Below are 14,889 nucleotides of genomic sequence, written 5' to 3'. Positions count from 1 at the left end.
CAGAGATAGCATTGCCCTATATGTATCTCCCTATTCAACTCCATTGCCAGTGTGAGTAGCTTCAGCAAATCAAGGACACTCCACACAGACAAGAGAGTCACACGATAAGCTAACATCAAGTGCCTTACAGTTATGCACTTCAATAAGGATTTGTGTCAGAAATGGAAATGAGCAAAGCACCAAGTTAAAACAAATTGCATTCATTTTAAGGAATTATAGTTTGGTGAATTTCAAAGCTTTATTTTGCAAATGTTGCATTTGTTTATATTTATAACATACTTTTTTCATTAATTCGTTAATTTATTAATTTACTTTTTACCCTGAACTTTGTGCTGTTGCTGAAAGCTGTATGTGTATGTGCAGTTTGTTCAATTGTGTAATTTCAATAAAACATTAGAACATTAGAACAAATGAGTGCAAAGTGCTATTTCACTGATGTTTATGTTACTATACTCTACATTAGAACAATTGAGTGCAAAGTGCTATTTTACTGATGTTTGCGTTACTATACTCTATTACACACACTATATAATGGTAAAAATGGTTCAAATTAAAAAATCTGTATAAAATAATAATTAGAAAAAAACTGAAAATGTTGAAAAAGAGAATTAGGGGAAATATATAATAGATTTCATAGGGTCCTATTTTAAATTTGTCTCTCATAGGTTAATTGGTGATTCCAGAATGGCTCAGTGTATTAGCGGAGAAAATAAAACAAATAAAACAGATTTCATAGGGCCTTATTCTAAATTTGTGTCTGGTAGATTAATTGGTGATCCCAAAATTGCTCAGTATAAGAGTATTATTGTGTTTGTGTGAGTAAGTGAACATGATAATGGACTGCTGACCTGTTTTGGTCTGATTTATGCCATGGGCCAAGTGTTGCAGCACTAGGCTGTGGGTCACTGCCACTGACCTGAATGTATAAATTAGTGCTCTTCAGTTGTTACAAGTCTGTTAAACATTTTAACTGTGTACTTACCATAACATGGAAATATTTTAGAACACAATATTTTACTTTCATTGTCATTTTTTCACATTCATGATTGAAAATGTTAATCAGTTCTGGCACTTTATTCTCTGAATGGCTATTTCCTTTTTCTATTAAATACCTGCGGTTTTTGCTGTCTTTGCATTAATTAATTTGGACTGAAATTATTATTATGGTAAAATTATTTATATTGCATTTTTAAATTTCCCGTTATTTTGCAAACATTTTCAGTTGCATATATTCGTATACCTGTTACATGGCTGGCTTTTACTACTTAACTGTGCAATAATCCTTTGCTCTTTGTAATCTGTCTATCCAAAAATTAGCTGTTACAACTCAAATATTTGTATCCAAAGTTAACTATGCACATGGACACCCGATATTCTGAATTTAATTTGCTTGCTGGTCTGTGATTTTTACTATTATTTTTGTCCCATTATTAAATTAAAATTTTTACAAAGATGGTGCACAAGAAGAGTACAATCACCCCTTCACCATACCCACCTCTTATCACCCAAAGACAGTTCAGTTTTTCAGTTGGTAGGTAACCATTCTTTTAAAATTGCTTTATTTTATTTTACTAAATATTTTGTTGATGCATTATGTGTATTCAGAGTTAATTTACATTACAGTACATACCCATTCCTGTGTAGAAGAAAATGTAGTTGCTTTCTGAAACTGGACAGTATTATGGTGTTTAGTTTTGTACTGCAAATAAATATGCTTACCATTTAGTCGATTAAGGTTTAAAGAAGTGGAAAATTTGAGGTGTTTTCACACTCATAGTTAGTTTTCTTTGTTGCAAATTGGGATGATTCATTACTTAGCTTCAATTTCCAGTTAATTCAAACTAAACATACCAATAAACATCCTATGGGCGTGTAATAGACTATTTTCATTAAGAAGAAATATTTTTTTTCTAGAAAATCTATATATATAAAATCCCTATGTGCGTCCAGGTGTCTGTGTGTGGGTGTCTTCTGGTGAAGTGCGCATGCGCGGGGCACGGTGCTATGCGCGATATTACTGTCAGAGAAAGTTAGAGGCGTTATACGGAAATACAAACCAGTATTACTGCGAGAGGAAATTAAAGGTACACAATACAGTGACGCATGTTACAGCCACATACAAGCCAGTATTACTGTCAGAGGAGATTAAAGGCATATTACCGACGCGCACGCCTGTATTACCGCCAGAGAAAATTAAAGGTATATTATGGACGTACAGACGTATATTACGGACGTACAAGCCAGCGGACGTACAAGAAGGTATCCTTCAATAAGGGCGCGCACAGGCATCCTTCAATAAGGGCGCGCACAAAAATGCGAGCCTCAAAAGGACGACCTCAATTTTGCGCAGCGAATAAAGGCGCGCGAAATAAAGATCTGCACCTGTTGCTCTTCACATATTCCAGAGCCATTTGAACTAAATTATCTACGCGCCCTTATTGAATAGAGCCGTACAAGACAGTATTACTGTCACAGAAAATTAAAGACACACAATACACGGTGGCAGCCCATGAAGAACGGTCAGCTCAGCAAGTAAATATCAACAAAAGAAAGGCTGAAAGAAAGAAAAATACGACCAACAAAAAGAATGAGGTCAAAGTCCCTTGCCATTTAATATAGACTGTTCCTACTAATGTTTATGCACTACTGTTCTAGCACCCGTTATTGTAACGGGCTAAATGACTAGTATTATAATAAAGTGTTGAAAACAGCTGTATCTGTGCACCACTGCATTTTCCATAATTATTTGGTTTATTTACCAACCCAGCTGCTGTATGAGCAAACACTTATTATCGAACTACTGAAAAACAACTTGAAAATTATACCCTGCTATGAATGGCATGAAAAGAATACATTTTAAATAGGCAAATGTACAATAGAAGGCAACCTCTCTGCTGGGATCATACGCTGTAGTTCAGTTTTATGGTAGTAAATGTATTAGTTGAGCTTCATTTAACTGTATGACACCTTACGAACATAACCTCAATTTAGATTATCTCAACCACAAATATAAATATTTGTTAATATTGCACATTTTGGAATGTTTGATTAACATTTACTACATGCTGTATGTCAAGGTCAGTATGCCTCCATATCCACATTGCACCCATAAAACAATTGCATTGAGAGGATGCCCCACTGCGTGCAGCACTTTTGTAGTATAAGATTAAGGAATTTGACTGTGGATCTCACAGAGTGCGGCTATTTATTTCTTGCCATCTTTGCATGTATTTTGGAAAATCTCAAACACAAATGAATTTACACTTTTAACAATCCTTCCACCCCTGAACCCTCCCAACTGCTGTTTGATTACGTGCGCAAGGTTCTAAGTTTGAATATGTGTTGGCCTTGCTCTGATTATCCGGTAATTATGCAAGTTGTTTTATGTGAATTGTGCTACATTTTTGCGCATATTTAGTTTTGCCTTTTTAATGTATTAATGCTCCATGTTAACCCTCAACTCATTATGCTGTGAATGAGATTTCCTAATTATTAAAAGCAGACAGTTGGTGTGACTACCGCAGCATGTACAATTTCATCTGTAATACATGGTATTGCTTTAGTTAGATAGACATTGTGTTGAATCACATTCATACCTTGTCCAAACTGCTTCAAGGGCTGATTAGTACCAAATCGTAGATAACCCATTCTAAAGGGTCTTGGTATGGTTGTTGAGTGCAATTGTCATGTTCACATCTACATAAGTGAAACAGACTTTTGGGGAAATCACACCAGAGTTTGAAAAAGCCACACCAAACAATTAAGGTGTGAAAATGTCTTTAGATGCATTTTATTCTAAAGAATTCCTTGGTGGAGTGTAATATTGGTGTTTGGAGTGTCTTATTGATATTCAGTGACATTGTTTAACATACTTCAGATATGCTGGGATGCATTATACTCTTTCCAACTGAAAATTTTGGATTACAAGTATGCATTATTTGAAAATCCTTTGTTGGATACATTTACAGCAACAGATTAGGTTTATCTAGCTAGGGATATCTTCATAAGGGTGGCATGACACTACATGACCTTGATTCAGTGTGCAGGTCAGTTGTAGAGTCTCTTTGCCTCTCAGAGTATTAATTGGATTCTAATGCTACATCGTCAGGGTAAGGGCTCCCTCTCCGAGGAAACAGAAAACTTGCTTAGCCGCTAATAATGCAAGCGGGGCGAGCACATCTGCAAAACGAAACCTCCAAAGAAAGACAAAGTCGCTTAGCCTTTCGCATCGGCAAAATGGTATCCCTTTTACTTTTCCTCCCGCCGCTAATGCACAAGTGATGCGAGCATGTTGGCAAAACAAATCCTCCTAGGAGAGAGATGCCCAGAGTAGTTCCTTTCAATTACCTGACATCTCTACATTTCAGTTTTTTTTCTGACGATTTCAATAGTTTCTAGGACCCGGGGCTTTTTACAGCACTGGCTTACACAGCTAGTACAACATACACTGAGTGATTTTAGCACAATTTTAAGACTGATTTGCAGTTGTTGACTGGGTTTTTTTTAATTGATTTTATTGTTGTAATCACACAACATTCCATACAAATAGATCAATTTTAACAGAAACAGGGTTGAAAACAAATCAACCCCCACCCCTGAGAAAGAGAGCATGGCCAGCAGAGTAAAACTCTTTTGACTGATTTTCTGAGTCATCCCGAGTTTCACCTTCATTAGCCTTTGTTTCATGTGCAGTATGATAGTCATTGTAATGCCTATCATACTGCAGTGAAATTTCACTTTCACTGTCACATCAGAAAAGTCACACATGCATTTAAAAGGCCAGCTCTGGCTGTTGTTTTGTCCATAACTTTGTACATATCTTGCATTCTTACATTGTCTTCTCCTGCTCTGAATTTACATTATGGCTGGTGTCTTACTTGTATTTATTTACAAGATAGTTATCAGACAAGAATAACAAAGCACTCAAAGAAAGATGACACTCTAAAGTTGCACTATTAAAGTAATTTTAAGGTATTAAGTACATAGCTCTTGTATGTGATTCAAGTAGAATGAGGAAAATATTTAGATGTGACTAAGAAGCATGAATTATAGAAGAAAAAGACAGGAATACCATGGGCATCCATTTTACCTCATGAATTGGAATGTCAGTGGTCTGTACTAACCTGAAAATAAATATCAAATTCAAATTCAAACATAATTGGCTTATGAAAGACAGATATATGCTTCTCACAAGACATATATGTCAATATTAAAAATAGGTTAAAAAAAGGATAAACAGTTTTTTCAAGACAATCATTACAAGCAGCTAGAGTGGTGGGAATATTGATTCATAAAACAACCACTTTTGTCACCTCTACAGGTCATTATATTGTATTATTATAGTGGGAGAACGTGTTCTGACAAAATAGATTTTGAAGACTTTTCATGCTTTAAATAAATATTATCTTCGTGAAGATTCCAATTTTTTTTTTTGCTTTTTATTTTTTACTTCTTCTTCTTCTTCTTTCAGCTGCTCCCATTAGGCATTGCCTGTCCTCTGCATCTTGTTCTGTTACATCATCTGCAAATTCTCTCTCACCATATCCATAAACCTCCTCTTAGGCCGTCCTCTTTTCCTCTTACCTGGCATGTCTATACTTAACATCTTTCTCCCAATATACTCAGCATTTCTCCTCTGCACATGTCTAAACCAATGCAATCTTGTCTCTCTGACTTTGTCTCCCAACCGTCCAACTTGAGATGATCCTCTAATGTGCTCATTTCTAATCCTGTCCATCCTTGTCACACCCAGTGCAAATCTTAGCATCTTTAACTCTGCTACCTCTATCTCTATCTAGCTCTATCTCCTGCTTTCTGGTCCGTGCCACCATCTCCAACCCATATAACATAGCTGGTCTCACTACCGTCCTGTAGACCTTCCCTTTCACTCTTGCTGATACCTGTCTGTCACAAATTACTCCTGGCACTCTTCTCCAGCCACTCCACCCTTCCTTCACTCTCTTTTTCAATTCTCTTCCACAATCCCTGTTACTTTGTACTTTTGATTCCAAATATTTAAACTCATCCAACTTCGCCAACTCTACTTCTTGCATCCTCACTATTCCACTGACCTCCCTGTCATTCACACACATGTATTCTGTCTTGTTCCTACTGACCTTCATTCCTCTCCTCTCCAGAGCACATCTCCACCTTTCCAGGGTCTCCTCAACCTTCTCCCTACTCTTACTACAGATCACAGTGTCATCAGCAAACATCATAGTCCACAGGGACTCCTGTCTAATCTTTTCTGTCAACCTGTCCATCACCATTGCAAATAAGAAAGTGCTCAGAGCCGATCCTTGATGTAATTCCACCTCCACCTTCAATGCATCCGTCACTCCTACCGCAGATCTTACCACTGTCACACTTACCTTGTACATAAACTGTACAACTCTTACGTTCTTCTCTGCCACTCCCGACTTCCACATACACTACCACAGCTCCTCTCGAGGCACCCTGTCATATGCTTTCTCCAAGTCCACAATGATGCAATGCAACTCCTTCTGGCCTTCTCTATACTTCTCCATCAACATTCTCAGAGCAAACATCGCATCTGTGGTTCTCTTTCTTGGCATGAAACCATACTTCTGCTCACTAATCACCACCTCCCTTCTTAACCTAGCTTCCACTACTCTTTCCCATAACTTCATGGTGTGGCTCATCAATTTTATCCCCCTGTAGTTACTACAGCTCTGCACATCCCCTTTATTCTTAAATATCGGCACTAGTACACTCCTTCTCCACTCCTCAGGCATCCTCTCACTTTCCAAGATTCCATTAAACAATCTATTTTAAAAACTCCAGTGCCATCTCTTCCAAACACCTCCATGCTTCCACAGGTATGTCATCTGGACCAATGGCCTTTCCATTTTTCATCCTCTTCATAGCTGTCCTTACTTCCTCCTTGCTAATCCATTGCATTTCCTGATTGACTATCTCCACATCATCCAAACTTCTCTCTCTCTCTCTTAATCTCTTCATTCATCAGCCTCTCAAAGTACTCTTTCCATCTGCTCAACACACTCTCCTCGCTTGTGAATACGTTTCCATCTTTATCCTTTATCACCGTAACCTGCTGCACATCTTTCCCAGCTCGGTCCCTCTGTCTAGCCAATCGGTACAGGTCCTTTTCTCACTCCTTAGTGTTCAACCTCTCATACAACTCATCATATGTATTTTCTTTAGCCTTTGCCACCTCTCTTTTCACCTTGCGCCTTATCTCCTTGTACTCTTTTCATACTGCCAACATGCAAAGTTCCTACCCTCAGTTCCACTCTCATTACTTTCCTCCTCTTCTACTGCCTCCCGCCTCTTCTTCTCCTTCTTCGGCCAACAGAAGCCCAATTTCTGCCAGCACTCAGTTGGCTAACAGTACTGGTGGTGGTCGTTGTTAACCCGGGACTTGACTGTTCCGGTATGGAAATTTGTATTGTTGCATACAGTAATCCCTCGCTATATCGCGCTTTGACTTTCGTGGCTTCACTCTATCGCGGATTTTATATGTAAGCATATTTAAAGATATATCGCAGATTTTTTGCTGGTTCGCGGATTTCTGCGGACAGTGGGTCTTTTAATTTCTGGTATATGCTTCCTCAGTTGGTTTGCCCAGTTGATTTCATACAAGGGACGCTATTGACAGATGGCTGAGAAGCTACCCAACCAGAGCGCGTAATACGTATTAAATAAAACTCCTGAAATATATTGTGAGCATGGGGGCTGTTCGCACCCCTAGAGAATATGTCCGCTCCTCAAAAAACGCTGAAAGATTACCTTCACATTGCTCCCTTCCTTGCTGGGCTTACATGTGGCTGCTTTGTCAAGCGATATGCTTCCCGCACGGTGCTTTGCATACTTAAAAGACTTAAAAGATCAAACAGCACATATTGATTTTTGATTGTTTGCTTTTCTCTCTCTCTCTCTTGCTCTGACATTCTCTGCTCCTGACCGGAGGGGGTGTGAGCAGGGGGGCGCACCCCTAGACGATATGGACGCTTGTCTAAAAATGCTGAAAGATTATCTTTACATTGCTCCCTTCCGTGCAGCTGCTTTGTCAAGCGACATGCTTCCCGCACGGTGCTTTGCATACTCAAAAGCTCGAACGGCACGTATTGATTTTTGATTGTCTCTCTCACTCTTTCTGACATTCTCTGCTCCTGATGGAGGGGGTGTGAGCAGAGGGGCTGTTCGCACACTGGCCTAGAGGATACGGATGCTCTTCTAAAAAATGCTGAAAGACTACCTTCACATTGCTCCCTTCCTTGCAGCTGCTTTGTCTGGCGGTTCTTCGCATACTTAAAAGCCAAACAACCCTATTGATTTTTGATTGTTTGCTTTTTTTTCTCTCTCTCTCTGACATTCTCTGCTCCTGACGCACACTCCTTTGAAGAGGAAGATATGTTTGCATTCTTTTAATTGTGAGACGGAACTGTCATCTCTGTCTTGTCATGGAGCACAGTTTAAACTTTTGAAAAAGAGACAAATGTTTGTTTGCAGTGTTTGAATAATGTTCCTGTCTCTCTACAACCTCCTGTGTTTCTGTGCAAATCTGTGACCCAAGCATGACAATATAAAAATAACCATATAAACATATGGTTTCTACTTCGCGGATTTTCACTTTTCGCGGGGGGTTCTGGAACGCAACCCCCGCGATCGAGGAGGGATTACTGTACATTTCTCTTGACAATGTTTTCAGGTTAATATCCTACTTGTGAGGAATTCCACTAAGTACCTACTTCACTAAGACATCAGTTTTAGGAATGTGTGCTGCATAGATCATACTGAAACAAAACCTCTGCTAATTTATCACACAGTTTGATAACACAATAATTCCTAATTCTGTAGTAATTGTATTTGGAGCAACATCTAATGCAACATTACTGATTAAGGAACAATCAATAAGTTACACTTCACTGCTAACATGCAGTCATATCTTACTTATCTGGATGACTCCTAATCCCCCTACAATACCAAACATCTAGAAAAAATTCAGTTTACTTCATATGAGGAACTATTTTATTTTTTTGGGATTTTGACAGGCATTCTTTAATATAATTCATTAATTGAAAATCTTGAAGCATTGCTACCATTTTGAATATTTTAATATCAGAATGATATTTCATATTGATTCTCATTTTCTTCCTTCTAGAAGGGTAAGAGGGGGCTTCTAGATAAGATGTAGTACTGTATGCCTTATTTATCTGTAATGCATTGTAATGAAACATTGCAGTCAATAATTTTTTTATCTGTAATATATATTGTAATGAAACATTGAAGACAATACATTAATTAAAAACAAAGTGAATGAGGCGATTAACCAGGTTTTCCAACCATTTTGAGGTGCACAAATGAAACATTTAGGGGTGAATTCCCATACAGGGGTGAGAAATCAATATAGAAGTTGCAGGATGTACTGTTTGTTGCATGGAAATGTTTTCTTGTTTTTTTTTAAAAACTATCTCGTATTTGGTTAGATACCCATCACACAGAGCACATTGAGTTATTGAGCATCAGTCAACATCTGGCTTAAGAAAACTGTCACATTTGAATGATATAACTCATTAGAGCTGAATTATCTGTGTATCCAAGTAATTATCCACCAATCTCAAAGTAACATCTGGAAGAAAAAGGACATTAGCAATACAATTTATAAAGGGTGTCTATGTGTTCATAGAGTATGTGGCCCTCTATCAATATGATATGAGGAGTTTGCAATTCATAATAATGGATAATAATTTCTTGGATATTAGGTACATTCCCATTAAAGGTGTCTGCAGAATTGACTCTACTGACTCAGTTTTCTTTTATAATCCAAAGATGTAGTCTTTTGCAACTTTGTAAGTTGGCCCAGTGTGTATCGACTATTATGGAGTAATGCCTGGTGTAAAAATAGCTCCTTCTTTATCAGTCTTGCTCTTAAATAGATGTGACTTGCACAAACTCTGTAATAGTTAAATATGGTTTGGAGACTAGTTTTTGACTATTTTATTTACTTATTTTTTATTTATAAATATTGCTGCTATTATTGAGTCATTTTTTTTATTCTGTTAGTATTTTTAAGCCTCGCAGTTAGGAGACCCGGGTTCGCTTTCCAGGTCCTCCCTGCGTGGAGTTTGCATGTTGTCCTCATGTCTGTGTGGGTTTCCTCCGGGTACTCCGGTTTCCTCCCACAGTCCAAAGACATGCAGGTTAGATGCACTGGCGATTCTAAATTGTCCCTAGTGTGTGCTTGGTGTGTGGGTGTGTGTGTGTATGTGCATCCTGCGGTGGGCTGGTGCCCTGCCCGGGGTTTGTTTCCTGCCTTGTGCCCTGTGTTGGCTGGGATTGGCTCCAGCAGACCCTCGTGACCCTGTAGTTAGGATATAGTGGGTTGGATAATGGATGGATGGATGGAGGGATGGATAGTATTTTTAAAAAATTATGTTGTCGGGACATAATAAAGTTCAGTATCTGTGCTGGCAAAGTAGAGAAACAATGTCTTCATGGTTTTGTGATGTTTTAAAGTCACAAATTATGGTATGGAATATCATTATATAGGATAATAATTTTGCTATCTTTATTTCCCCACAGAGGAACCGGACCTGACATCTCATAAAGCTATTAGCCCTCCTACTGGAGTATTATACCCTCAGGAGGAAGTTCCCCAGTATGTCAATAAGTCCTGTGTTTCATCAGCTTATGCAGACATTCATCCTGACATAAACATTGGTGTTGGACATTTAGAAAAATATTGCTTAGACAATGTAAGACCCATTACCACATCAGCTGTAAGTCCCAGAATTGAGATTACCCCTTCACATGAATTATATCAATCACTTGGCAGAGAATTTATTGTAGGGCCTGTGTTGAATCCAGCCAACACTAGCCCTCGGTCAACCTTGCCAGTTCCAGGTTATGAGAGCACAGTGTATCGGGAGCCAGCATGCTTGAGCCCAGCTAGCAGTAACTCCTCTGCTAGCTGGCATTCAGAAACAAATTATTCTCCATGGACTTCCCCTTGTGTATCACCTAACAATGGACCTACGGATGATCTTTGCCCGCAATTTCGGAACATCCACACTCAGAATTCTCCAAGGACATCTCCTGGAACTTCACCCAGGACTAGCATCACAGAGGACAGCTGTTTGGATCCACGTTCACCATCACCACGACCTGGATCGAGGTCAGCTTCCCCAGTGGGTAAACGTACATATGAGGAATACAGCAGTCCAAATAAAATTTTAGACCAACATCGTTCAAGAAGCCCCTCTCCACAGGCGTTCAGGGAGGACACAAATACAGGTCTTTTCAGTCATCAAGCACCATATACAACCAGCCTCACTGATGCTATGAATGGTCTAAGTACCAGCTCTTCTTGCAACATTCCAACTAAGATTGTGAAGACAAATACGGCATATTCTGTGTTTCCTTTGGACATCCAAACTGACAGCTACTTTGGTTCCTGTGAACAAGATGTGAAGCGAAAGCAAGTAGCTGAGCCGGTCTTACTTGTTCCCCCAAACTGGACCAAACAACTTGTGCCAGGGCTTCCATTCTACAGGTATAGTTGTTACTGCATAAATCATATATCTGTCATTTGTACATTCTCAAGAACTAATTCAGTAAAAGTGCAGCTTATTAGTAATTTTAGCAATTTTTTGTCTGAGCCACAGTGCAAATAACTACATGCAACAGATAAATTTATAACTTTTAAAATCGATAAACAAGATATTGCACCCTATATTTCAAGTGGGCACTCTGTTAGACTTAATGGCAAGTATTGATATCATGAAATATTTTATATGTATTATATCCTTGTATAACCTCTGTATACGTCTCTCTCCCCACAAAACACTATTAAATGTCAAAGCACATTCAACATACTGTATAAACACATCAAGCTCTTACCCATAAAATGTGGAAAGTAATAAAATATGTGTGGATCTAGCACTGTTAGAAAATTATTTGGAGTGACATACATTGGCATTTTAAAACTTGTATGACACAATATTTAGCACTGTCACCTCACAAATTTTATTCCTGTACCCATCCATGTGAAATTATTTCTGTGCCTGTGTGGTTTCCCCTTTCAAAACCCCAAAGACATGCATGTTAGACTCAAGTGAGTAAGAGTGTATGTGAGATGGCCCTGTGATTGTCTGGCACTCTGTCCATGGCTTCCAGGGTGGGCTGTAGCTCCTGCAACTTTGAATTGAATTAAATGGGTTTGAGATTGTTATATTGTTACATTTGAGCTCAATAAATCAAAGCAGTGTTTGGCTTATTTTAAGGTTCTTCATATAATTAGAGTTTTGGAGGAAAAATAAAAATGACAAAAAAAGCAACAGATGAAAATGTTTTTTAGGTATCAACTTTGATGTTATAATTAGCCCATATGACTAAAAGTATAGACTTCCCCTTCAAGGAGTTAACATCATGTTATCCTAGCCAATGTCAGGTGATGCTACAAAAGTAATTAATTTGAAAACCAGTCATATTTTTCTTTGTTCAGCTGAGTATAAAGGTGGACCCAGGACCCAGTATAAATGTATAAGTATATGCTTACTGTACAATTTGGAAGACACTGCTGATTTCTGTTAGGGAGTATTGAACTATACATACATGACATGGATACTGCTACCCTAGAGTTTCAAAACCTTTGTTACATACTGCTGTTCATACTAGTTTTAGGCCAAGCTGTTATCAGGCACGCCAGTTTTCCCAGTTAGAGCAGGTTTATACTTCATGCAACGCATGCTGCAGCGGACGCTCCTGCTACGCAAGCATTTTACTGTTTATACTTGCGTGCGTACTTTACGGAAATCTGGAGAAATCCACCAGGTGGCAGTGCAAGATATCATCACAGTGAGAACAAGTTCGTCTTCGCTGTGTTATGAATTGCCTGGAACACCCATTATATTCCAATGACACCTTACCGCAATATCTCTGAAAAGGATGTTAATGATTAAATCCATCAATCCAGGGATGTGTCCATTCCAGCAAATATTGGGCATGAGGCTGAAACAATTCCTGGATGGGCATCAGCTCATCGCAAGGTGAATACAAGCACACACACACATACACTTGTGTCATTTTAGTGTCACCAAATCTGCATATCTTGGAAGGAAACCGGAGCACAGTGGGGAAACCCAGCAGGAAAACATGCAAACTCCAGGCAGAGAATACCAGCGACATGACTCCCTGCGAGACAGCAGTGCTACGGCTCTGCCACCATGTCACCCCCATGTGTGTAATTATTAACAGTATTCATTATTTAAATGAAATGAATGATTTATCTGTAAAATGGAACATACATACTTTAATGCATTTCATCATGAAAGTGATATCAAGTATAAATCTTAGGATTCTAAATGTGCAGAGAGTTGATCTATTGCTTTTTGCCGCTGCTGTCAGGTCCGGAGGAAGCTCTAGAAAAAAAAAGACGCCACAGAAAACTATATGTGAGACTTATAAAATTTATCGTGTCATTACGATCGGGAATATAATATGACACTTGAATGTAAAAGCACCACGAATGCATTTGTATGTCGGCATTTTGCTTCACCACATCGAACCATTCATCAAACATCGAAGCACGCACATCGATCTTGTAGGATCCGCAAAGCAGCTTTCTGTCACATGTAGATAGTAACCAGAGACTCTGACGTCACATTCCAACTTTTAGCACACTGCGCCCCCCGACTTTTTGCTGGTAACGCACACATCGCGTTAATTTCTGAGGACCTGCTCAGAGGATGCGTCAAATGAACGTTGGGAACACGTGGCAGCCATGATGCAGACACATACGCGTTCTGAGCGTGAAGTATAAACGAGCCGTAACTCTTTTGCCATAGCTTTGTGGTGGTTCATCTGTATAACAACAAGAAATGAGAACCAGTAGATGGAAAAAGATACAACATTTTCAGTATGGATTTATTGATATAAGATGGGTGTATATTTCTAAGGAAACGTAGTTGCTATTGGTCTTTTTCTCACACTAAAGAGTGCTGTTAGAGAGAGATATAATAAGCTATTTCCAGTGGTCATTAAAGTTCAGCTGCTCATTGTGTATGACACTTCATCTATATTGAGACGGGTTAATTCCACCTGAAATTAATTTACATCTCCATTTTCTTGGAAATGGTTAGATAAAGCAACATAATGTGACACAAAGCTGTACAATCACAAAGACTTAACACTGTGATCTTGGTCAGATGTTTTAGAGGAGGGCTGTGTCATTGATTTACTAAACTACATAGTAAATGATATTGGGACTGTTGATGGTCAATTTTATACAGAAAAATAGAAGAAGAGGTATTACACACCTTTCTACTGAATCTATGCAAGTATATAATAAAGGAGTTTGTTGTTTTTTAAAAATAATTCCTTATCAATAAAATGATCCATTTAACAAAAGTGCATTGAGCCTCCATACTTCTGTTAAAGGACAGAAGGAAGCATCGTGTTGAACGCCAAAGAGAAGTGCACAAATGGGCAAATGGTGAATGTCTTTATTATCAGTTCTATGAGAGAGGACATTAGAGCTTTCCAAACTTCCTCCAAGGCAGCCACCCAGAGTCTGCTAAATACTGTATATACTACCCGTCAAAAGTTTTAGAACAAGTCAGTTTTTTTCAGTTTTTATGGAAATGCATGTAGTTTAATGTCATAATGTTTCATGAAATCAATGAAGAGAACAAATATACAATGGCAAATAAAAAAATAAATAAGTCAAAGAATCATTAAGTGTACAAAATATTATTCAAATTTTTGATTCACCAAAGTAGCATGCCAGTATGAATGCCAGTCACTCTGTGCAAGTCACCAATTTTGCCTTTAGCAAACCCCAGATCATCACAGGAACCCCAGATCATCACAGTCTATGTTTCACAGTTGGTTTCACACACCGAGGAA

General features: G+C 38.5%; 1 protein-coding gene across 3 annotated transcripts in view; it reads left to right on the top strand.

Annotated features, from left to right (window-relative positions):
- Positions 1-14,889, top strand: part of nfatc2a (nuclear factor of activated T cells 2a) — a 318,663-nt gene that overhangs the window by 25,009 nt on the left and 278,765 nt on the right. For all 3 annotated transcript variants that reach the window (XM_028811906.2, XM_028811905.2, XM_051932996.1), the window contains exon 2: positions 10,567-11,536. In XM_028811906.2, coding sequence (XP_028667739.1) covers positions 10,567-11,536 — 970 coding nt within the window. The remainder of the gene's footprint in view (positions 1-10,566; positions 11,537-14,889) is intronic.

The sequence above is a fragment of the Erpetoichthys calabaricus genome, chromosome 10, assembly GCF_900747795.2.
Source record: "Erpetoichthys calabaricus chromosome 10, fErpCal1.3, whole genome shotgun sequence".
In the NCBI taxonomy this organism is placed as follows: Eukaryota; Metazoa; Chordata; class Cladistia; order Polypteriformes; family Polypteridae; genus Erpetoichthys; species Erpetoichthys calabaricus.
The sequence above is the reverse complement of the archived record's forward strand: the minus strand, read 5'-3'. Positions and strand labels throughout refer to the sequence as shown.